The sequence below is a fragment of the Furipterus horrens genome, unplaced genomic scaffold, assembly GCF_987537825.1.
Source record: "Furipterus horrens unplaced genomic scaffold, mFurHor1.1.pri manual_scaffold_4, whole genome shotgun sequence".
In the NCBI taxonomy this organism is placed as follows: domain Eukaryota; kingdom Metazoa; phylum Chordata; class Mammalia; order Chiroptera; family Furipteridae; genus Furipterus; species Furipterus horrens.
The window spans coordinates 79,387,688-79,411,083 of record NW_028327174.1 but is presented as its reverse complement, the minus strand read 5'-3'; the positions used below and the strand labels follow the sequence as shown (position 1 = coordinate 79,411,083).

The window sequence follows — 23,396 nt, the reverse complement described above, 5'->3', positions numbered from 1 at the left end:
TTCAAACGGAGTCCCCACCCCGCCGCCCGTCACCCCTCCCTCTCACCCCCTTACCTGTCATCGTAGCAGAAATCCGCACTTAAGGTGTTGAGATACAAGGCGAGCCCCAGAGCGCTGCTGACCAACTCTGCAATCATCTCTCCACTGCCTTCCCTCCGGCTCGGCTCCCAGCGCGAGGGCGGCAGCGGCAACAAAAAACAGAAGCATCAATCCCCACCTTCCGCCGCCTTCTCCTCCCAGCTTCAATTTTCCCTCGCTTCCCCACCTTCCCACCACTCGTTCCCTTTTTCCCTTGGGTCCTCCCAAACCACCGCTCTCTTCCTCCTCCTCAGCCTGTCTCCGCAGCTGCTGCGTCCTCCCCGTGTGCGGGCTCACGCCGCGCTCCCCATGCCCGGAGCCCGCGAGCGGCGTTCGGGCAACGCGCCCCCCGGCGGATGCACAGGGCTGGTCCTTCCCGCGGCTCGAGGCCCGCACCCTAACCCATGGCAGTTCGGGGCGCCCTAGGTGAGGAGTGGGACGCGGAGGAGGTGGAAGAGTGCGGGATGGGGGCAGAGGGACCGGACAGAGCCGGGCTCTGGGACCAGCGGGAGTAAGAATGAGAAAGAGGGGCGGGTGGGAGGGACAAGGCGAACCGCCTCCTCTCGCCGCCTCCCAAGCGCAAGGATCGGGTGCCGCTTGGGCTGACTCCGGCCGCCACAGCGGCTGCAGCTCATTCACTCTTTATTAGCTCTCTGCCAGCCCCAGCCCCTTCTCCAGTGAAGTGAGAAGTGGTGGTTGGAGACTCCAGAAAGCTCCCGCGTGGGGATCTCCGCGCTACCCCCGCGCCTGCGTGGCCAACCCTCAGCCCCGCGTTTGCCCAGCCCCTTTCTCCACCCAGATCCCCTAAGGCTCCTCCCACACTACCCCCAACCCCTGGCCGCAGGCTCCTCCCACCCACCTCCCGCCTTCCTCTTGTTTATTTCACCTTCGATTTCACTGTGGAGAGCCCCGAGACCCTAGGGCGACGGCTGGAACACAGCCTGGGAGTGGGGGGAGGGGGGGCGCTAGGGGGGCGCTAGAGGAGAAACCAGACCGAGAAGGATGCAGTCGCTCGCTCGGCTGCTGCCTGGCGGCGCCTGGCACGGGCTGGTTCTCAACCCGAGCGCTGCCAGGCTAAGTCCAGTCACCTGAAGGCTTCTGGGGATCGGGAGAGGAAGAACAGGTTTGGCGAGTACTGCAGCCTCGGTTGCCACAAACACACACGCGACCTCTCACACACGCTCACTGTGCATGAGCCGAATTGGGGGTGGGGAGGTGGCTTTGGTGGGGATCTTAGGAGGGAGATTTCAGCTTCGAGCCTAACGTTGTCCCTAATGTCAATGGAAAGCTGTGCCGGGAGGGAAATGATCCGGTAGTAGATTTTTTTGTTTTCTTTTTTTAAGGAAAGAAAGGCACAACCTGCGAGGGGCCTTTTGTGGCTTCAGGGGGACTGTCAGGCTGACCTGAGAACATAGAGAAGAGACGCCTCTACCTCCCACTACAGCACTATAACCTAGGAAGGCGGGAAACTAATGCCCTTTCCTTTCCGCCCGGATACAGGACTGGATGGAAGGCGTCCAACATGATGAAATACTGAGTAGAAGAATGGCCTGTGTAGAACGAGCTCTGGGTACTAAACTTGGGAGACCAAAGAGGACCAAGGCCTGCCCGCTGCACCTCCTCCTGGCTTGGCCCTTTTTGCTGGGAGTGGCTCTGGTGGCCGCAATGAACACTACTGCGGCGCCCCCTGCTGCATGGCAATCACAATGCACGGAAAACAACCCCGTAGAGAGGACTTTCCCCTCCTTACCCACTCCCTCCAAAGGCAGCATCTAACCAGCAAGTTCTCCAGAACTGCGGCAAGAAATTGAGCACCCTGGATGTCTGTCTGTCAGTGACCTGAAAAGCAACACTTGTGCTGTGGTTTGGATGTCTGCACTACAAATCTCCATCTTTATCTGATTTCACACAAGATGAAATGATGAATATTCATTACACCTATTATGCCATCTGTGCCCTGGGAAAAACAGAACCTACCTAAAAGGGGGATTGTATCTTTAAAGGCAGGGACTGATCTTTCCTTTTTTTTTTTTTTTTTTTAATTCCTGCGTAACCTCTGCTCACTGTTGAAAAGCTTTTTAAAAATCCTATCAATTGACCCTTCGAGGTCCTCTTCACAGCACTTACATGATCCTAGAACACTGGAGGAAGAAAGAGCACCCTCCAGTTTGAGTCTCCACTCTGCTATTATTATCTAGGCAACACTTGGCCAGTCACTTAACCTCTTTGGGTCTCAGTGTTTTCACCCATAAAGCAATGATGATAACAGTACCTATCTGTGGGTAGCAATACCATGAAGATTAAACCGTGAAGCACCTAGAAGAGTCCTAAGAGCAAGAGAAGTGTTTGCCATAGTGATTATTACGTTCTCCAACTTCCTCTTTTCCTTTTTGTTGTCAACTAACATCTAGATGTTTACCATCACATCCACACTACTGCAATCCTAGTCCAAGCTACCCTCATTTTCTTCGTGGACTAAGTAGCCATCTAAGTGGTCTTACTTCCGCTATTGCCATCACACCCTTCCCCCAGCCTTAACTTAAGGCATTAGACAGAAGATTCTTTTGAAAACCTACAGTTCCTCCACTTAATGTTGAGTGACTTTCTGTTGCACATCGTGTAAAACTCTTAATTCTCACCCATGGCTAGCCAGGCCCTCATTGGCCCCGATTCACTCCCTCCCTTTACACAGAGTTCGAGCTCTCTGGCAACACAGATATCCTTCTCCTCTGAGATTTACCAATTTCTCTTCCTGCCACGTGGAATGATTTCTCCTCAGATCTTGAGCTCCTTCTCAGCATTCAAGTCTTAGTTGAGATGCTATCGCCTCAGAAAGGTTTTCCCTGCTCACACATTATAAAGTAGCCTCCCCCCAATCTATCCCATTACTCCGTGTTGTTTTCTTCATAGTCTGAATTGTATCTGGAATCACCACTAGAATGGCAGCTCTGAGAGGGCAGGAACTTATCAGTCTTGTTTTCCACATAATACCTAGACCCTTTTACATCTGGACAGGTAAAAGAAACTAAAAACACAGAACAAACAGAAAAATGTTGACAATAAACAAACATGTGCTCTGCAGAAACTGTGTAACAACTGAAAATCCACAAATCTACATCATGAGAAAATAAACTGATTTTTTTGTCGATGTTAAAGATAGTGAAGAATTAACAAGAGAGAGGAAAGAAGTAGGTTAAAACTTCTTAAGAATGCATCAACTCTGCAGGAAAACCTGTGGTGGGAAGTCACACAGAGACAGCACTCTTCAATAATGAAGAGGACTAAGAGGCATAAAAGTATAAGGTTTGGGATCAGTGTGCTAAAAGCTTGTAAGCATTCTTCAGAGTTTTCTCCCGTTTTCAAGCCTCCAATAGTTTTAAGTATTTTCTACATTCCTCCACCTCTTCCCACTCCCAACTCCTCACTATTTGAAGCCTAGGAGACTGAGAAATGCCACAAAGTGGCACCTCTTGCTGTCCCTGATGAAATTGAAGGCTGAAAATCCAGCTGTGTTTGAGAAATCCAGTTGCTTTTAACAAATTTTCCTATTATAATTTAATGTGGGTTACAATTTTCTTCCAGTGCATTAAGCCTTGGTGGCTTTCAGACTGCTCTCCCAGGACTGAGAAGCAGTCAATACCTGCATTTTCTCCCTTCCTTGAACCTCTCTGGGGGGTGGGGCAGGGGGGAGGAATCAGATTACAGATGTTATCAATATCCTTGGACATCATATTAAATGTGGGGACACTGCCTTTTAGTTTAAGATGGACATACTTTCTTTGAGACTAGTGCCTTGGTTTTGAATATGTATATATATTCTGTCTAAAGCTACTGCTGCCCTCCACAGATGAAGGAAATTAGGCTGGTTGGCTTGAGTTTTCTACCTTAGATGCAAGAAGGGCCAAAAAAGTGCTAAGCCCTTATTTTCCTGAAGTAGATCCATACATCTGCTACCTCGCCACTTCCTCAATGAATTCTTTTTTATAGCTGCCCCGACCTACCCTGCATTTGTTCTGCATTCCCTGTCCTTTGTTGTAGAATTCATACCTTCACAGTGCCAGTTCCTCAGGGTAAAGATTTCCTTATTTGCTTAAGACATTTTTAGTTTATTGTGCAATACCATCTTCCCTGTGGGTGTTGCATAAATATTAACTAAAAATCCACATCTGGTCTTGGTCGTCATTTCTATTTGTCCTAATATAACTTCTCTTTGAACAATTCATTTGGAAAGTGTGCCAAGGGTGAAATGTGGCCCATAAATTCTCCTGCTGCACAGAATACCTTTTAAAATGCCCACGAATTTGGTTATTTATGAACAGAAGATTTGCACCTCTTCCTTGCCCTCTCAATTCTAGAAGTATACCACGCCAAAGTAATTACAGTCTCCCATATGTTTTATGAAAAGGTATCCAAGAATCTCCCGCTAAAATCTTAACAGATTGACGAGGAAGCAGAAAAACACTAGCCCAGCAGGTGAAACTGCCTGGTTAGGGAGGTCAGAATGGAGCTCTCTGCTGGGGGACTCATAAGCTCTGGGCTTTATTCAGGAAATAACCCTGCAGGAGAAAAACAGCAGAGTGTGGATGAAATGTGGGTCAGGGAGCTGAAAGAGGCACACAGGCTGTTTGGTTAACTAATGACAGTAAATTCATTGGCTACACATACTATAGTGAGTTGTTTCCCAGCATTACCATAAAACGCTACTGTGCAGACATACTAGGTATAACATCACTCTATTCCAAAATTTGTAATCCGTTAGGAATATAATTAGGACAATGCAGCCACAAAAACCAATCCTGTGACCTCTGTCACAATCCCAGAGCTGTTAAGAACAAGCTGCTACTGAAATAATGATCACTTTAAGAATCTCCCAGTCTCCCAGTTTCCAGTTCAGAGGATGGGGGGGGGGGGGGGAGAAGAGGAGGAGCGTAGAAATAACATGTTAATAACCAGATATGGATAATTGCAGAGATGTTGAGGCTAATGATAGAATTCAGAAACTCAAGAAAAGCAAGGACGCCGCCTTTGTAGAATCTCTCTGAATGTATTTCCATGCACTGGTATAAACAGTGATCACAAATATTCTAACAGCTTGGAAAATTGCACAGAATCTTGGGTAACAGAGTTTGGATAAGCTTCAGATTCTGTAGAATAAAAGATAAAGGTGAAGGGAAGATTAGTTTTCATATGGATGTTAGTTTAAATTAACCAGTTATTTATAAATGTTGCCTTTACGTTAGCCCAATATGAACCTTTTAAGGCAGCATTGTCCCATGGAAATTTCTTCCAAGGCGGTTTTATATCTGTGCTCTCCAGTGTGCTAGCCATCAGCTACATGTAGCTACTGAGCACTTAAGATGTAGCTAGTATGACTGAGAAACTGAATCTTCAATTTTAATTTTAATTAATTTGAATTTAAATAGGGACAATAGCTAGTAGCTACTATACTGGACAACACTGCTTAAGCGATCAGGGTCTCCTAGCCAACCCCTTGGCCCTGTGCCTTACAAGAGAGTTTATACAAAAGCCAGTTCCTTACCCTTCCCACTGGTCAAAGCTTTAGACACAAACCTCTTGCTCTGACCCACAGTGCACCCATGTGTAACTGATAGGGGAACTCAAGAGTTAAAGATTTTAGCTGTGTAGTTGATCGGCTTAAGTGATTAATGCATGTGGAAAGCTGTTATTCCAGAAACTGGAATGCGTGACCTATATGTCTCCAGAAGGTCAACAAGCAAATCAGCCTCTATGCCCCAGGGGTCTGCAAGCCATGGAGATGGTCTCTAAGCCATTGTGTTCCTGGGAGGTAATGTCCTTGATGCAAATAAAGAATTATTGATCAGTAGATAAAGAAATACTAAGAATATTGCCGCTGCTGGACTACAACTCTCATCTGATTAACCTTTTTTCAAACCCCTTACCTACACTTTGATTCTCCTTATAAACAGGTTGGCTTGAGGTGAGATGTTCAGGTGGTTTTTAAGGTACATAACCCACTGTCTTCTCAGGTTGCCAGCATCTGAGTAAAGTGCCCATAAAGATTCCATCCTTGTCTCTACTTATTAATTCTGGTAGTGACAAGCAGCACAAATGCTAACTGTTATAGTTTGCTAGGTTCCTTTGATTTATAAAATATCTACAAGCTATTTAACACTTTTTGGGTATTAGGCATTTTACTGAGTACTTGATGTTTGTGATCTCATTTAATCCTCACAACATCCCTGAGAGATAGATACCATTGCTATCTTTATCTTACAGGTAAAGAACTGGAGGCTCAGAGAAGTTTAGAAAATTGTCCACAGTTTTACATTCTCTAAGTAGTGGAGCTGACATTTGAACTGATGTCTTTTAACTGTTTACCCAAGGATATGTTTTTATTGATTTTAGAGAGAGGGGAAGGGAGAGAGAAATTGATGTAAGAGAGAAACATAGATCAGTTGCCTCCCATATGTGCCCCAAGTGGGTATCGAACCCATAACATTTTTAGTGTACAGGATGACACTCCAACCAACTGAACCACCCAGCCAGGACAAAATGTTTTAATTAAATCCAGTCTTCCTCCTCTATCCTTCATCAGATGTTTTAAGATAAAATACTGTGGATTTCTTCCTTTGTCTACTACTTCTACCTGATTTTTCCCAAATTTGATATAGAAATCTACAAACACTACAATGTAATGTACAATGGAAAACCTTCCACATAAAATAAACAATTTACACATCATCTGTTTTTAAGAATAAATGTATTCTAATCATGCACAGAAATTTTTCCTAACATAATTTTCATCATCTATTAGTAGAAGAGTTAGGGTAAGTAACAGAACCCAAACTGCAACACAATAATGAAAGTATTAATGTAAAGTATAACTTGGAAAACCAAAGAAAGTGTTCATAAATGTGGCAATATTATGTTAAAAACCCTCCAAGACTTCTGGTCAAGATGGTGGTGTAGGTAGCCAGGTTTCACCTCCTTACACAACCATAGAAAGAATTACAATCAGATCTCAAAAACAAATAACAACCAGAACCATCAGAAAATTAAGCTATATGGAAGTCCAACAACCAAGGATTAAAGAAGCCACAACCATCCAGATGAGTAGGAGGGGTGGAGTTGTGGAGATGGTGTGGAGAGGCAATGTGGCTCAGGCAAGCAGTGGCTGCAGCAGTGGATCTGATGGTCCCACATCCATGTGTAGTGGATAAAAACCAGGAGGGATACCCTGGGAGTGAGCGATCCCAGCCTCAGACCAGACCACACAGCCCACGGTTCCAGCACTGGGAAGATACACCCTCATTTCCTCTGGCTGTAAAAACCAGCGAGCATTGGGGCTGCAGAAGAAACTGCCGGATTTTCACTACTTAAAGGGCCCACATGGTCTTGGAACATATGCAAACCCCAGAGCAGAAACTAGAAGGGCACCAATTGCACACAACAAGTGAGTGAACTGAATGGAAATGGGGCCAGTGCTGGGAAAATCACCAGAAGCCAGGCAGCAGCATTGTCCCCTCTCCAAGACCATACCACAAATAGAGCCACAAAGCAGTGAAGTGAGTAGCCCTGCCCTGGCAATTACCTAAGGCTCCACCCCATACAATTTACAGGTGCTTTTGCTGCAAGGCCACACTACTAAGAGAGTAAAGGCAACTCTACCTAATACAGAGAAACAAACACAGGGAGGCTGCCAAATTGAGAAAGCAAAGAAATATGACCAAAATGAAAGAGCAGAACAAAACCCCAGAAAAAAGAACTAAGTGAAATGGAAATAGCCAACCTATCAGATGCAGAGTTCAAAGCACTGGTGATAAAGATGCTCAGAGAACTCATAGAGTATGGCAACAACATAAAGGAAAAAATGGAGGTTACTCGAAGTGAAATAAGGAAAAATATACAGAGAACCAATGGAGAATCCAGGATTCAAATCAACAATATGGAACAAAAAGAAGAAACAAACATCAAACTAGAACAAAAAGAAGAAACAAAAATGAAAAAAAAAAAAAATGAGGAGAGGCTTAGGAACCCCTGGGATAACTTGAAACATATGAACATCTGAATCAAAAGGGTGCCAGAACAAGAAGAGGAAGAACAAAAAATGAAAACTTATTTGAAAAAATAATGAAAGAAAATTCCCTAATTTGGTGGGAAAAGTAGACATACAAGTTTAGGAAGCACAGAGTCCCAAAAAAGTTGGGCCAAAAAAAGACCACACCAAGACACATCATAACTAAAATGCCAAAGGTTAAAGATGAAGAGAGAATCTTAAAAGCAGCAAGAGAAAAACAGAGAGTTACCTAAAAAGGAGTTCCTATAAGACTATCAGCTGATTTCTTAAAAGAAACTTTTAGGCAAGAAGGGGCTAGCAAGAAATATTCAAAGTGATGAAAAGCAAAGATGTACTACCAAGATTATGCTATCCAGCAAAGCTATCATTTAGAATGGAAGGGCAGATAAAGTGCTTCCAAGACAAGGTAAAGCTACAGGAATTAATCATCACCAAGCCATTATTACATGAAATGTTAAAGGGATTTATTTAAGAAAAAGAAGATCAAAACTATGAGCATTAAAATGACAACGAACTCCCAACTATCAGCAACTGAATCTAAGAAACAGAAACAAAAACAAACTAAGCAAACAATCAGAACAGGAACAGAATCACAGGTATGGGGATCATTTGGAGGGTTATCAGCTGGGAGGGGGGAGGGGGAGAAATGGGGAAATGGTGCAGGGATTAAGAATCATATTTGGTAGGAACAAAATAGACAGGGGGTGTTAAGAATAGTATAGGAAAGGGAGAAGCCAAAGAACTTACACGTATGACCCATGGACATGAACTAAGGGTGGGGGATTGCTGGAGGGAAGTGGGGTACTGGGCTGAGGGGGGCAAAGGGGGGAAAATTTGAACAACTGTAACAGCATAGTCAATAACATTTACTTAAAAAATAAAACAGCTTTACTGAGATATAACTTACATCTCATACAGTTCCCCCATTTAAAGCATACAACTCAATGATTTTTGCCACATTACATTTTTTTAAAAGCCACCGCAAATTTGAACCTCATAAAGCATACTTAATCCATTTATTATTCCAATGAAATGACTAGAAAGTCTATTTACCATTTTTTCTGTTAATTTAATAATAAATACAGAAATCATTGTATTTAAAGTCTTTGCAATAAACAACTAAGTTGCCCAATTAAATGAATAAATATCATATGAAGTATTTGTAATATTTTACTGAATCATTATAAGTGAATGACAGATTTAGAGCCTTATATGTAGACTTCTACCACCCTATAGTTTTTCTTTTCAAATACTATTTCTTTTGTCTTTTTTTGTTCTTTTCAATTTATTCTTTCATTTTCACATATTTTGCTCTGACAAAAGCATTTAAATTTTAATGCCCAAAACAAGGGAAGATCTGCCCTGAAATATATGCACTAGTAAGAAAACAGGTTGTCTGCAGTGGTAGATTTGAAGCTAAGACATTTAGTTTCTTGGTAGTCAGTTCCAGAAAGTCAATCCTTGGATTAAAGTGGACAAATGATGAAGACATTGAATTCGTAAATTCCAAGGGGAGTATCAATGGGAAGCCTCTCATTCCTGAAGTTAATCACATGCCAAGTCTAGGCAAGAAGGTTGTGATCCATTGCCTGTGGTAATTTTAGCCAAACATCTTTCCTGCTTTATATTGCAAACAAGTGCCTTAGGCAACCACTGATCTGCTTTCTGTCAGTATAGACAAATTTGCATTTTCTACAAATTTATATAAGTGGAAATAACACTATGTACTTTTTTGTGTGGGGTTTCTTCTTTCACTAAGCATTATTATGATGAGATTTTTTTCATGTCTTCGTGTGTCTATTAATTGCTTCTTTTTATATCTGAATAATACTCTGTATGACTATACCACATTTGTATATCAGCACAGTGCTTGGAGTCCTTAGAATGCATCAAATCACTTTTTTCTTTTTTGCCTGTTTTAAAAATGATATTGCTTGTTTTCTTCTTATTGAATTTTGAGATTTTTAAATTCAAAATACAAGTTCCTTTTTAGAGATGTAATTTACAAACATGTTTTTTCCATGTAAGTTGGTAAACATTCAAATTGTTTCCAGTTTGAGGCACTACAAACAAAATTCCTATGAACATTCATGAAGAGTCTTTGTATGGACATATGCTTTCATATCTTTGGGATAAATACCCACTAGTATGGCTAAGTCATTTGGTCTGTAGTGTTTAAGAGTTTAAGAACCTTTTCCAAAGTGGTTATACCATTTTACATTCCCACAAGGAGCTTATGAGAGTCCATTTACTCCACATCCTTGCCAACATTTCATACGATCAGACTTGTAAATTTTAGACATCTCAGTAGGTGTGGCTTATTTTCAACCCATACATCTTTGGTGACGTGTCTGTTCAAATCATTTGCTCTCCTTTTTCTTAGTTGTTGTTTTTGTTAGCTTCTTAAAACAACACACATTTATTAGCTCACAGTTCTGTAGTCAGAAGTTCAGCATGGCCCAATTGAGTGATCAGGTCAAGGCCCCACATGAGAATTAAGGGATTTACACAGCTGGGCTCTCATCTGGAGGTTCTGGAGAAGAACCTACTTCCATTTAGGTGTTGTCAGAATTCAGTTCTTTGAAGTTGTAGGACCATTTTTTTTTTGCCTCTTAACTCTTAAAGCTGCCCACCTCCCTTCTCAGAATCAGCACATTGCTTGGAATCCTTAGAATGCTTCAAATCTATCTGACTTTTTTGTCCAGTTTAAAAATTGCATTGTTTGTTTTCTTATTGAATTTTGAGAGTTCTTTATTCGAAATACAAGTTCTGCGTAAGATATGTAACTTGCAAACTTTTTTTCTGCTCCTGTGGCTTGTCTTTTCAATCTTTTAACAGCGTTTTTCAAAGAGCAGATGTTCTTAATATTGATTAAGCCCACTTTATCATTTTTTAAAAGATTTTACTAATTTATTTTTAGAGCCAGGGGAGGGGAAGAGGGGAAAAAGAGAGAGAGAGAGAACCATCAATGTGCAAGAAAAAAATTGATCAGTTGCCTCTTGCACACCTCAAACTGGGGACCTGGCCTGCAACCCAGGCGTGTGCCCTGACTGGGAATTGAACCCATGACCTTCCATCCACAGTCTGGCTCTCAATCCACTGAGCCACACCAACTGGGGCTATCTTTCTTTTTGTTTTTTAAATCATATTTTGATGTTGAATATACAAAATGTTTGCCTAATCCAAGGTTACAAAGATTTTCTCCTGTTTTTCTCTAGAAATGTTATAGTTTTGGGTTTTGGAGTTACATCTATGATGAGTTTTTGCATTTTGACTTCGTTTTTATATTTGGGATGAGGTACAGCTCAAAGTTTTTTTGTTTTGTTTTGTTTTGTCCCTTGGATATCCAATTATTCCAGGACAATTTGTTAAAAAGTTTGTTGTCTCCACTGAATTGCCTTTTCATCTTTATCAATTGACATATATATAGGTCTGTTTCTGGACATCTATTCTGTTCATTGGTCCTTTTGTCTGCATTTATTCCAATATAAACTGTCTTGATTACTGAAGCTTTATAAGTCTTAAAGTTGGTTGGTGTCATTTTAACAACTTGTTCTTCTTTTAAAAGTTTTTTCCCTATCTCTATTTAATCACAACATTCTAAAATGCATTTCCATTTGCTATTATAACCACTTATCAATTGGCTCTTCATTCCTTCCACTTCTAGGTTAACTTATTTCTTAAGTGTATTTATATATAAATGTGTGATTATGTATCTGTGAACATTTAGGTATATAAATGTGATTGTGTCTGCTCCGAGTGTTTTTCTGTATGAAAGTAGAGTGAACATTTATGGCCTAAGATATCAGTTAATAAAATGGACAGGGCAGGATTAAGATATGTGGGTATCACTCCTTCTAACCAATATCATTAAAATACTTGTTTAGTAATAAGAGGAAAGTTTGTATCATTATAGGCTTATCACAAGACACAAGAGAAATCCCAAGTAAACAACCTTATGTTATATCATTTTTTAAAAATCTTCACCTAAGGATATGTTTTTATTGATTTTAGAGAGAGGAAGGAAGAGAGGGAGGGAGAAAGAGAGAGAAACATTGTTTGGTTGCCTCCATACATGCCCCAGGATTGAACTCATATCCTAGGTTTGTGCTCTGACTGGAGATCGAACCTGAAACCTTTGGTGTATGGGATGATGCTCCAACCAACAGAGAAACCCAACGAGGACCTAATATTACATCTTAAAAAACTAGAAAGAGAGAACAAAAACAACCCAAAATCAGCAGAAAAAAGGAAATTATAAAAATCAGAGCAGAATGGAATGAAATAGAGAACAAAAAGTCTATACAAAAAATTAATGCAACAAAGAGCTGATTCTTTGAAAAGATTAACATAGGCTAAGGGAAAAAGAAAGGATTTATATTAACAAAATCAGGTATGAAAGAGAAGTTACCACAATATCACAGATGTAAATAAAAGGGATCATACTAGAACACTATGAAAGACTATATACCATCAAATTTAATAACCTAGAAGAAATGGATAAGTTCCTAGAAATATATTGGATTGGCCAAAAAGTACGTTTACTTTTTTATGGATGATGGCTCTAGTAGTGCTTAGTTGTCTTTAACTTCATTTGAAACAATTCTGTTAGATTGTATTGTGACAGCTGTCATATCAGTGTACATTTAAAACACTTATCAAAATTGGTGAATTTTTGTGTAGCCATTTTAATAATGAAGATGGAAGAATATATACAATTTTTTTGGCATTTTATGCTTTATTATTTCAAGAAAGGTAAAAATGCAACTGAAACACAAAGAAAGATTTGTGCAACGTATGCAAAAGGTGCTGTGACTGCTCAAACATGTCAAAAGTGGTTTGTCAAGTTTTCTGGTACTATTGACATTTTGACCAAATAATTCTTTGCTGTGGAGCTGTCTTATATATTGGAAGATGTTTAACAGCACCCCAGACTCTACCCACTAGAAACCAATAATGAGATATAGCCAACATATTCAAAATATCCAGTCAACAAAGTTTTTGGTGAAAATGAAAAATGTGTCTTTATTTTTATTTTTATTTGGCCAACCCAATGTAACTTTCTTAGACTGAATTACAAATAATTGGAACATCTAAATTCTAGACCGATAAACAATGAAGAAATTGAAACAACCATCAAAACCTCCCAAAAATAAAAGTCCAGGAACAGATGGCTTCACTAGTAAATTCTACCAAAAATTCAAAGAAGATTTAATACCTACCCTTGTAAAACTGTTTCAAAAAAATCGAAGAAGAAGCAATACTTCCTAACACATGTTATGAGGCCAGCATAGCCCTGATACCAAAACCTGTCCAGAATAACATAAAAAAAGAATACTATAGACCAATACTCTGATAAATACTGATGCAAAAATACTAAACAAAATACCAGCAAATTGAATACAGCAATACATTTAGAAAAATAATACATCACGATCAAGCGGTGTTCATTTCAGGGGCACAGGATTGTTCAACACATGCAAAGTGATCAATGTAATGCACCACATTAACAAAATAAAGGGTAAAAATCATATGATCTTATCAATAGATGCAGAAAATGCATTTGGCAAGATACAACAGCCATTTATGATTAAAACATTCAATAAAATGGATAGAGAAGGAAAGTGCCTCAACATAATAAAGGCTGTTTATGAAAAACTCTCAGCTAATATACTCAATGGTGAAAAACTGAAAACCTTTCCTCTAAAATCAGGAACAAGACAAGGATGTCCACTCTCAACACTCTTAACATAATTTAGGAAGTCCTAGCCAGAGCAACCAGGCAAGAGAAAGACATAAAAGGCATCCAAATTGGGAAGAAAGAAGTGTTGCTTTTTGAAGATGACATGAGTATCTAGGAAACTCTAAAGACTCCACCAAAAATCCCTTAAAAACAATAAACAAATACAGTAAAATTTCAGGATACAAAATCAATGTAGAAAAATCCACTGGTGCCCTGGCCAGGTGGCTCATTTAGTTGGAGTGTTGTCCCATACACCAAAAAGGTTGTGGGTTTGATTCCCAGTCAGGGCACCTAGCTAGGCTGTCGGCCTGTACCTGGTTAGGGCGTGCATGGGCAGCAACCTATCAATGTTTTTCTCTCACATCAATGTTCCTCTCTCTCTCTCTCTCTCTCCCTCTTCCTTCCTCTTTCCCTAATATCAATAAATATATCCTCAGGTGAGGATTTTTTTTAATTCACTTGCTCCCTGTATATGAACAATGAAATTTCAGAATAAGAAATGAAAAAAAAATTTCTTTGCAATTGCAACCAAAAGAATAAAATACATAGGAATAAGCTATTTACAAAGGATATGAAGAACCTATATACTGAAAACTGCAAAGCATTATTAAAACCGATTGAAAAAGATATAATGAAATGGAAAGATAATTTTGTGTTCAAGGATTGGAAGAATCAACATAGTAAAAATGGCATATTACCCAAAGCAATATACAGATGTAATGCAATCTCCATCAAAATCCCAATGTCATTTTTTTAAACAAATAGAACAACAAAATCATCAGATTTGTATGGAACCACAAAAGACCCCGAATAGCCAAAGCAATCCTGAGAAAAAGGAATGAGCTATAGGTATCATATTACCTGACTTAAAATTATACTGCAGAGCTACCATAATCAAAACATCATGGTATTGGCAGAAAAACAGACACACAGACCAAGGAGCAGAATTGAGAGCCCAGAAATATAACCACATGTATATGGGCGAATAATTTTTGACAAAGGAGCCAAAAAAAAAAAAAATGATGGAGAAAAGAAAGCCTCTTCAATAAATGGTGCTGGGAAAATTAGAAAGCCACATGCAAAATAATTTAAAAATTAGATTACAGGTTGTCCCCATGTACAAAAATTAACACAAAATGGATCAAAGACCGATATATTAAATCTGAAACAATAAATTACATAGAAGAAAACATAGGTACTAAACTTATGGACCTTGGTTGCAGAGAACATTTTATGACCCTAAAGGCAAGGGAAGTAAAAGCAAAAGTAAATGAATGGGACTAAATCTAACTAAAAAGCTTCTTCACAGCAATAGAAACTGACAACAAAACAAACAGGCAACCAACTGAATGAGAGATGATACATATTTGCAAACAACAGCTCTGACATGGGGTTAATAACCAAAATACGAGGTCTGTCTGGAAAAAGTCCAGCCATTGTTAATATAATGAGAATGGTTTGCATATAATCCATGTAACCTGTCAGCCAAGGAGACTGGACTGGAATGTGCATGTGTGAACAGTGACAACTTCATCATACTAGTGAGTGGGGGCAGTAGCCATTGAGTGAGCCTGTGTGTTGTGAGGCCATCACATTCAAAATGACTGAGCAAGTAGAGCAAACAAATCTGCATCAGATTTTGCATTAAGCTTGAACATTCCTCGGACACTATTGGGATGATTCAGAAGTCTGTAGCTATGGGCAACTGGTGATTGGCAGCTTCATCACAACAATGCACCCATTCATGTACCACATCTTTTGCAGTTTTTTGTGAAATATCAAATCACCCAGGTGACTCATTCCACTCAGATTTGGTGCCCTGTGACTTCTGGCTTTTTCCAAAACGAAAATAACCTTTGAAAGGGAAGAGATTTCAGACCATTGATGAGATTCAGGAAAATATGACAGGGCAGGTGAGGGCAATTGGGAGAATTGTGTGAGGTCCCAAGGTGACTACTTTGAAGGGGATTTAGGTGTCATTGTCCTGTGTACAATGTTTCTTGTATCTTGTATCTTGTTCAATAAATGTCTATTTTTCATAGTACATGGCTATATGCTTTCTGGACAGACTTCATATATAAAGAACTCATATAACTCAACACCAAACAAACAATCCAATTATAAAATGGGCAGAGGACCTGAACAGACACTTTTCCCAAGAAGACATATAAATTGTCAACAGATATATGAAAAAATGCTCAACTTTTCTAGCTATAATGAAAATCAAAACTGCAATGAGCTTCCACCTCACACCTCTTAGAATAGCTATGATCAACAATACAGGCAATAATAATTGTTGGAAAAGTTGTGGAGAAAAAAGAACCCTCACTCATTGCTGGTGGGAATGTAACCTGGTACAGCCACCATGGAAAACTGTATGGAGGTTTCTCAAAACATTAAGAATAGAGTCATCATATGACCCAGAAACTTCTACTCAGTTTATCTACCTGAAAAACTCAAAACATTTATTTGCAAAGATATCATATTTGCACCCATGTGTTTATTGCAGCACTATTCACAGTGGCCAAGACATGGAGACAACGAAAGTGTTCCTTGATAGATGATTGGATAAAGAAGGTGTACATATATACAATGGAATACTACTCAGCCATAAGAAAAGATGAAATGCTGTCATCTATGACAACATGGATGGATCGAGAGTATTATGCTAAGCATTAACTTGCTCTGCATGGCATAACTAGTAAATGGTGATTCAGGACTAAGTGCCACGTCTCTCTTATTCTAAAAGTCTTTTATTTTATTTTATTTTAAATCTTAATACAAGCTAAGGACCATATGTGGGATATAAAACTGAAATTTAAACAACAGTATGGTGATTACCAGAAGGATGAAGATCAGGAGGCAGTAAAATGTAAATGGGGCCAGAGATACAGGGAAGGAAAGTAATTTGACTTCGGGTAGTGGGCACACAATGCAGTATACAGATCATGTGTGAGAGAAATGTACACTTGAAATCCATACAATCTTATTAACCAATAGCAACCTAATAAATTTAATAAAAATATTCATTCATCATGTATTTCTTTTCATGTTTAAAAAGAAAAACTTATTATATGCCTTGAATGTTATATAACACATTAACTTAGCTGGTATTATCACTCAAATCTGTACTGTCACATGGATAACAGTACCACTGACATTCACAAGAGATAAGTAATTTTAATAGATATAGTTATTATAAACATCTTTCTAGTACTCAACATTTCTCCTCTTTCTCACTCTCCTCTCCTGCCAGCAAAACATTTCCCATTTATCTGTAATTCCTGTTCTAGCGTCAGTTTACATTTGCGGCATTTCAGAACAAGACAGCATCTTTAGATACATCTGACAATGCTTAAACTTTAGTTGGAAGTCACTGTTTCTCAGCAAACAGAATGTATCACATGTTCTAGCCAGTGTTAGCCTTTTAGCTGACAGCAACCACAGGCCCCAGTGTCAGGCTAGTGGCCAGGTCAGTTATTGCACTATGACACCTGCTTCACAGGAGTGTGCCACAAAATACCCCGTGGAGATAGGTTGATTCTGACCCAAAGTGATTTTTGAGTTGCAGTTCAAGTGAGTGATCATTTTACATCTTGCTAGTTATCAAAAGAGTCAAATATGCACTATATTTCCAAGTTGTTCAAGTTGTGATTTGGCATCTGCAGTGGATCAGAGCATCTTTTCACCTGGTTCCAGGTACGACTGCCAACTCCTGTGCCCAAATAATAATACTAAGAGCCAGGACTATTGCTGTCTACATGTATGCCTATACCTTATTCAAATGTAATGTTTTTTCTAATCTCTCCCCCATCTCTCTTACTATCTTTCTTAACCACTGCAAAAGTAAGTAGGATTTCTGAAGTAGGGACAGTGAAAGAAAGGTGTTTGTATTTGTTAACTACCTACTGTGTACCAGCACTAGCCCATGTATTTTAAATATACTAGGTAACAAACAATTCTCACAATAGTTTGGACAGAGGGATATTATTATTGTCTTCTCATAAATGACAAAATTAAGGGTCAAAGTCATTAATTTGCTCTACATAGCATAATTAGTAAATGGTGATTCAGGATTGAATACCATGTCTCTCTTATTCCAAAAGTCTTTTATTTTATTTTAAATCTTCATTCAATGTCTATTTAAAATTTTTTTTATTTTACTTTTGATTTTAGAGGGAAATGGAGGGAGAAAGAGAGAGAGAGAAACGTTGCTATAAGTGAGAAACATCAACTGGTTGTCTTCTGCACACACCCGACTGGGGACTGAACTTGCAACCCAAATGTGTGCCCTGATCGGGAGTCAACCAGCGACCTTTCAATTTGCAGGAGAGTGCCCAACCAACTGAGCCATACCAGGCAGAGCTACAGTATCCATCTTACTAACAGTAATGAGAACCATTTCCAGAAGGAGGTGACTTCTGCATATTTTCTCCTTCTTTAGTGCCTTTGTAAAGTAGTGAAGGAAAAGCTTTTGGAAGGACTTTAAAGTGTATTCTTTTTTGCTCTGGTGATATTTTTGCTGGATAATAGAATAGAAAGGGATAAACTCCTGGCCATACAAAGACAACAATGTTTAGGTTTTGCATAAACAAAAATGGAGACCAAGTCCAAATGGTTCTTAAATTTTTGAAGGACATAAAGATTTTGGAATATGAAATAGAGAGGTACTAGTGGCAGTAAATTCATATACAGAACACCAAGAAGCTAAAATTCAGGCGGGGAATGGACTAACTCCCACTGTTAGAAAATTTTATCTCCCAATCTAGTGTTGAGAGATAAGCAAGGGTGAAAGCCACTCTGCACAGACAGAAATCAAGAAATATCTTTTTTCAACTACTATGTAGATAGAGAAAAATTAGCCTTTTGCTTTGAGGCCAGATGCACGAATAAAGAATTCAATATGTACACAAAGATGCATAAACTGCATTTCCTATCTTTTCCTTTTATTAAAATCAGCTCTTAAAATTTATGTTTTATAACAGAAACACCAGATAACAGTGAAGTAAAAAATTGGCTATTCATCCCTGGAAAGCTTTCAAAGATGCTGGAAATAATTATTCAGTAAAAACAATTCAAAACCAAAAGAAGTCCTTGCTAATATGTATAGATCCTTTTGAAGAATTCTAGAACTATATAGTATTAAGTAAAAGACCATTCATGCTGGGTGGAAGGGGACATGGGACCTCTTGTTCAATGGGTATAGAGTTTCAGTCATGCAAAGTGAAAAACTTCTAGAGATCTACTGTACAACAGTGTGCACACCATTAACAATACTGTACTGTACAGTTAAAAATTAAGAGGGTAGCTTTCATGTTATGTGTTTTTACTTCAATTTTTTTAAGAGGGGTGCTGGGAAATCAACTTTAAGTGATAATTAATGAGTAGTTGCAGAGTACCTCTTTTTAAAAATAATTTATTTAAATTTTATTTATTTATTTTTAGAGAGAGGGGAAGGGAGGATGACAAAGAGGGAGAGAAACATCAGTGTGTGGTTGCTTCTTGCATGCCCCCAACTGGGGACCTGGCCTGCAACCCAGGCATGTGCCCTGACTGAAAATCAAACTGGTGACCCTTTGGTTCCCAGGCCAGTGCTCAATCCACTGAGCCATACCAGCCAGGTCAAGAATTTAGTTATATTTTTAAAGAGAGGAGAAGGAAAGGAAAAACAGAGGGAGAGAAACATCGACATAAGAGAGAAACATCGGGCACTTCTCCTACACACCTTGACTGGGGACCAAACCTGCAACCCAGGCATGTGCCCTGACTGGAACTGAATTGGCAACTTTCTGCTTTGCGGGATGACACCCAACCAACTGAGTCACACTGGCCAGGGCCAGAATGCCTCTTTTTATGCCATTTCAAGTTGTCAGATATCATTGGAATTAGCAATTATTATTTATTTGTATATGTTTTTAAGTTGTCCTAGTGAATATATATTAAAACACACATTACAGCATATCTCTGTAATACCAACACTTATTTCAATAAGTTGGCTATTAGTAGAATAATTTCAGTAAAACATGTATTCAAAAGAAGATTGATCAGTTGGTTATTTTTCTAACAGATGTAAGCAGGAATAATATGAAACTATGAGTCAAAGTGTTTTCCTGAATAACAGCAAAATAAACAATCTGTCAAATCATTTCTTAGGAATGCTCATTTCTTAGCTTAGATCAGTTAGTGAGGTGAAAATGTTACTTCATTGAAACTTTTTAGGAAAAGAATCAATAAAAATTATTTCGTCGTCCGGCCAAGATGGAGGCCTAGATTGACATGCTCTGTCTCCCTCCACAACTAAGAAGGAATACAACTACTGCAAAACAAACCAGAAATAACCAGAAGTTCCAGAAAATAAAGCTACATGGAAGTCCAACATATGAAGTTTTAAAGAAGTGGTGCTCCTCTGGATGGGTAGGAGGGGTGAAGCCGGGGCTCAGAGGTCAAGTTGTCCTGGTGGCGGCAGCTGCAGCGACAGTGGTGGGACAGTGGTAAGCACAGACAGCCATATTTAAGGGGAGGCAAGAAGTGCCTGGAGAGCACCCCCGACTGCAGACCAAACCTGTCAGTTCACAATTCCAATGCTGGGGAAGGCAGACCCCCATTGCCTCAGGCTGTGAGGGCCAGAGGGCATGGGAATGGAGGAGGAGGCTCTCAGTCTCTCAGTGGAGAGTGAACGACAGGAATCCATCTTGGACCCCAATTAAACTATCAGCTGATTTCTCAAAAGAAACTCTGTAGACAAGAAGAGATTGGCAAGAAATATTCAAAGTAATGAAAAGCAAAAACCTACAACCACGATTACTCTATCCAGCAAAGCTTTCATTCAGAATAGAAGGGCAGAAAAAGTGCTTCCAGGACAAAGTAAAACTGAAGAAATTCATCAGATCCAAACCACTGTTACATGAAATGTTAAAGGGACTTGTTTAGGAGAAAGAGGATCAAAACTATGAACATTAAAATGAAAACTGTGTCACAACAACCAACAACAGAAGCTACGGAATTGAAACAAAGGCAAACTAAGTAGGCAACGAGAGTGGGAAAAGAATTATAGGTATGGGGAACATTTTGGAGATCAGTGGGGAGCGGGAGATGGTACAGGAATTAAAAAGCATAGTAGGAGGGAGTAGAGTAGATAGGAAGATGTTAAGAAGAACTATATGCACAAACAATGGGCATGGACTAAGTGGGGGGACAACTGGAGGAAGGGATGTCACTGGGTGGAGGGGAACAAAGAGAAAATAAATTGGGACAACTGTAACAGCATAATCAATAAAGCATATTAAAAATTATTTCAGTTTTCTATGATTCACAGCTTCCCACTTATTATTAAAGTGCTGAGCCCCTGAAACTAAGTGGCTACTTGGTTACTTGATTATGCTTCCTCTGCATCATATAAATACTACATCTTTATATCTAGTAAGAACAGAATACTACATTATCTTTGCTGGTCTCTTGAAATCCAAGTTTCGAATCCAAAACTTTTTTCTTTGAAATCTCATCCAATGTAAGTATTACTGACAGTATTGAAAGCCATCTTTAGAATATAAAAGTAGACTTCTGGCCAAGATGCATCTCTCTCCACAACTAGGAAGGAATACAACTACCTCAAAACTGGAGACAACTAGAAGTTCTAGAAAATCAAGCTTTATGGAAGTCCATCACACAAAGATATAAAGAAGAAATACTCATGCAGATAGGTAGGAGGGGCAGAACCAGAGCAGAGCGGACAGGACAGATGCAGTAGCAACAGCAGCTGTGGCCAGCCAGTGAAAAGCACAGTCACATATTTTAAAAAGTAGGGAGGGACACCTGAGGAGTGTTCCTAGCACCAGACCAGACCATGAAACTCACAGTTCCAGCGCCAGGGAAAATGAAAACTCATTGCTTCTGACTGAAAACCTGTGTGGGGTGGGGCAGAGGAAGAAACGGTTAGTCTCTCAGCAAAGTCCATTTGTTTAGAGGGCCCCCAAGGTCCTAGAATGTCCAAAGACCCACCCACCCTGGGAACCACGGCCAGGGCAACAGCTAAAGGGGCACCAGTGCCACACAGGAAGTGGGAAGAATGCCTGGGAAAAGGACGAGTGCTGTGCAAGCGGCATTGTTCCCTCTCAGACCCCTCCCCCACATACAGCGCCACAACGTGGTGAAACATGTCACCCCCACTGATGAATACCTAAACTCTTCCCCTTACAATGTAACAGGTGCAACAGCTCTACCTAAGTCACAGAGGCAAACAGGTTCAGGAGACAGAGAAGTATGATCCAAAAGACGGAACGGGTCAAGGTTTTAGTGGGAAAATTAAGCAAGGATGAGATAGCCAGCCTAAAGACACAGAGTTCAAAACACTGGTAATAAAGATGCTCACAGACTTGACAGATTTGCTTGAATATTGCAAATGCAGAAGGGAAGAAGTGAAGGCTATGCCAAGTGACACAAATGAAAATCTACATGAAACCAATGGTGAAGGGAAGGAAACTGGGGTTCAAATCGATGTGGAACATAAGGAAGAAATAAACAGTAAACCAGTACAGAATGAAGAAACAAGAATTGAGAAAAACAAGGAGAGGCTTAGGAACCTCTGGGACAACTTGAAGCATGCCAACATCTGAATCATAAGGGTGCCAGAAAGAGAAGAGGAAGAGTAAGAAATTGAAAACTTATGTGAAAAAATAATGAAGGAAAACTTCCCAAATGTGGCAAAGGAAATAGACATACAAGTCCAGGAAACACAGAGAGTTCCAAACAAACTAGACCCAAAGAGGACCACACCAAGACACATCATAATTAAAATGCTGATGGTTAAAGCTAAAGAGAGAATTTTAAAAGTAGCAAGAGAAAAGAAGGGAGTTACTTACAAAGGGATTCCTATAAGACTATCAGCTGATTTCTCAAAAGAAACTTTGCAGGCAAGAAGTATTCAAAGAAATGAAAAGCAAGGACCTACAACCAAGATTATTGTATCCAGCAAAGCTCTCATTTAGAATGGAAGGGCAGACAAAGTGCTTCCCACCCAAGGTAAAGCTCAAGGAGTTCATCATCACCAAGCCATTATTATATGAAATGTTAAAGGGACTCATTTAAGAAAAAGAGGATCAGACCTGTGAAAATCAAAATGGCAACAAACTCACAACTATCAACAACAGAACCTAAAAACAAAAAAACGAAGAACATAAGACAAACTAAACACACAATCAGAATAGAAACAGAATAAAAGGTGTGGGGATCATTTGGAGGGTTATCTGCTGGGAGGTGGGAGGGGGAGAAACGGGTAAATGGTGCAGGGATTAAGAAGCATAATTGGTAGAAACAAAATAGACAGGGGATGTAAGAATAGTAAAGGAAATGGAGAAGCCAAAGATCTTATATGAATGACCATGGACATGAGCTAAGGTATGTGTGAGTGGGATTGCTGGAGGGAAGAGGAGTACCAGGCAGAGAAGGGCAAAAAGAAAAAATTGAGCCAACTGTAATAGCATAATCAATAAAATATATGAAAAAAGAATATAAAAGTAA

General features: G+C 39.7%; 1 protein-coding gene across 3 annotated transcripts in view; it reads right to left on the bottom strand.

Moving 5' to 3' along the window:
• TMTC2 (transmembrane O-mannosyltransferase targeting cadherins 2) overlaps positions 1-594 on the bottom strand; it is a 396,110-nt gene extending 395,516 nt beyond the window's left edge. For all 3 annotated transcript variants that reach the window (XM_090273677.1, XM_090273679.1, XM_090273680.1), the window contains exon 1: positions 55-594. In XM_090273677.1, the coding sequence (XP_090129803.1) occupies positions 55-137 (83 nt within the window). In that variant the 5' untranslated portion in view covers positions 138-594. The remainder of the gene's footprint in view (positions 1-54) is intronic.
• Between the last annotated feature and the right edge of the window lie 22,802 nt (positions 595-23,396).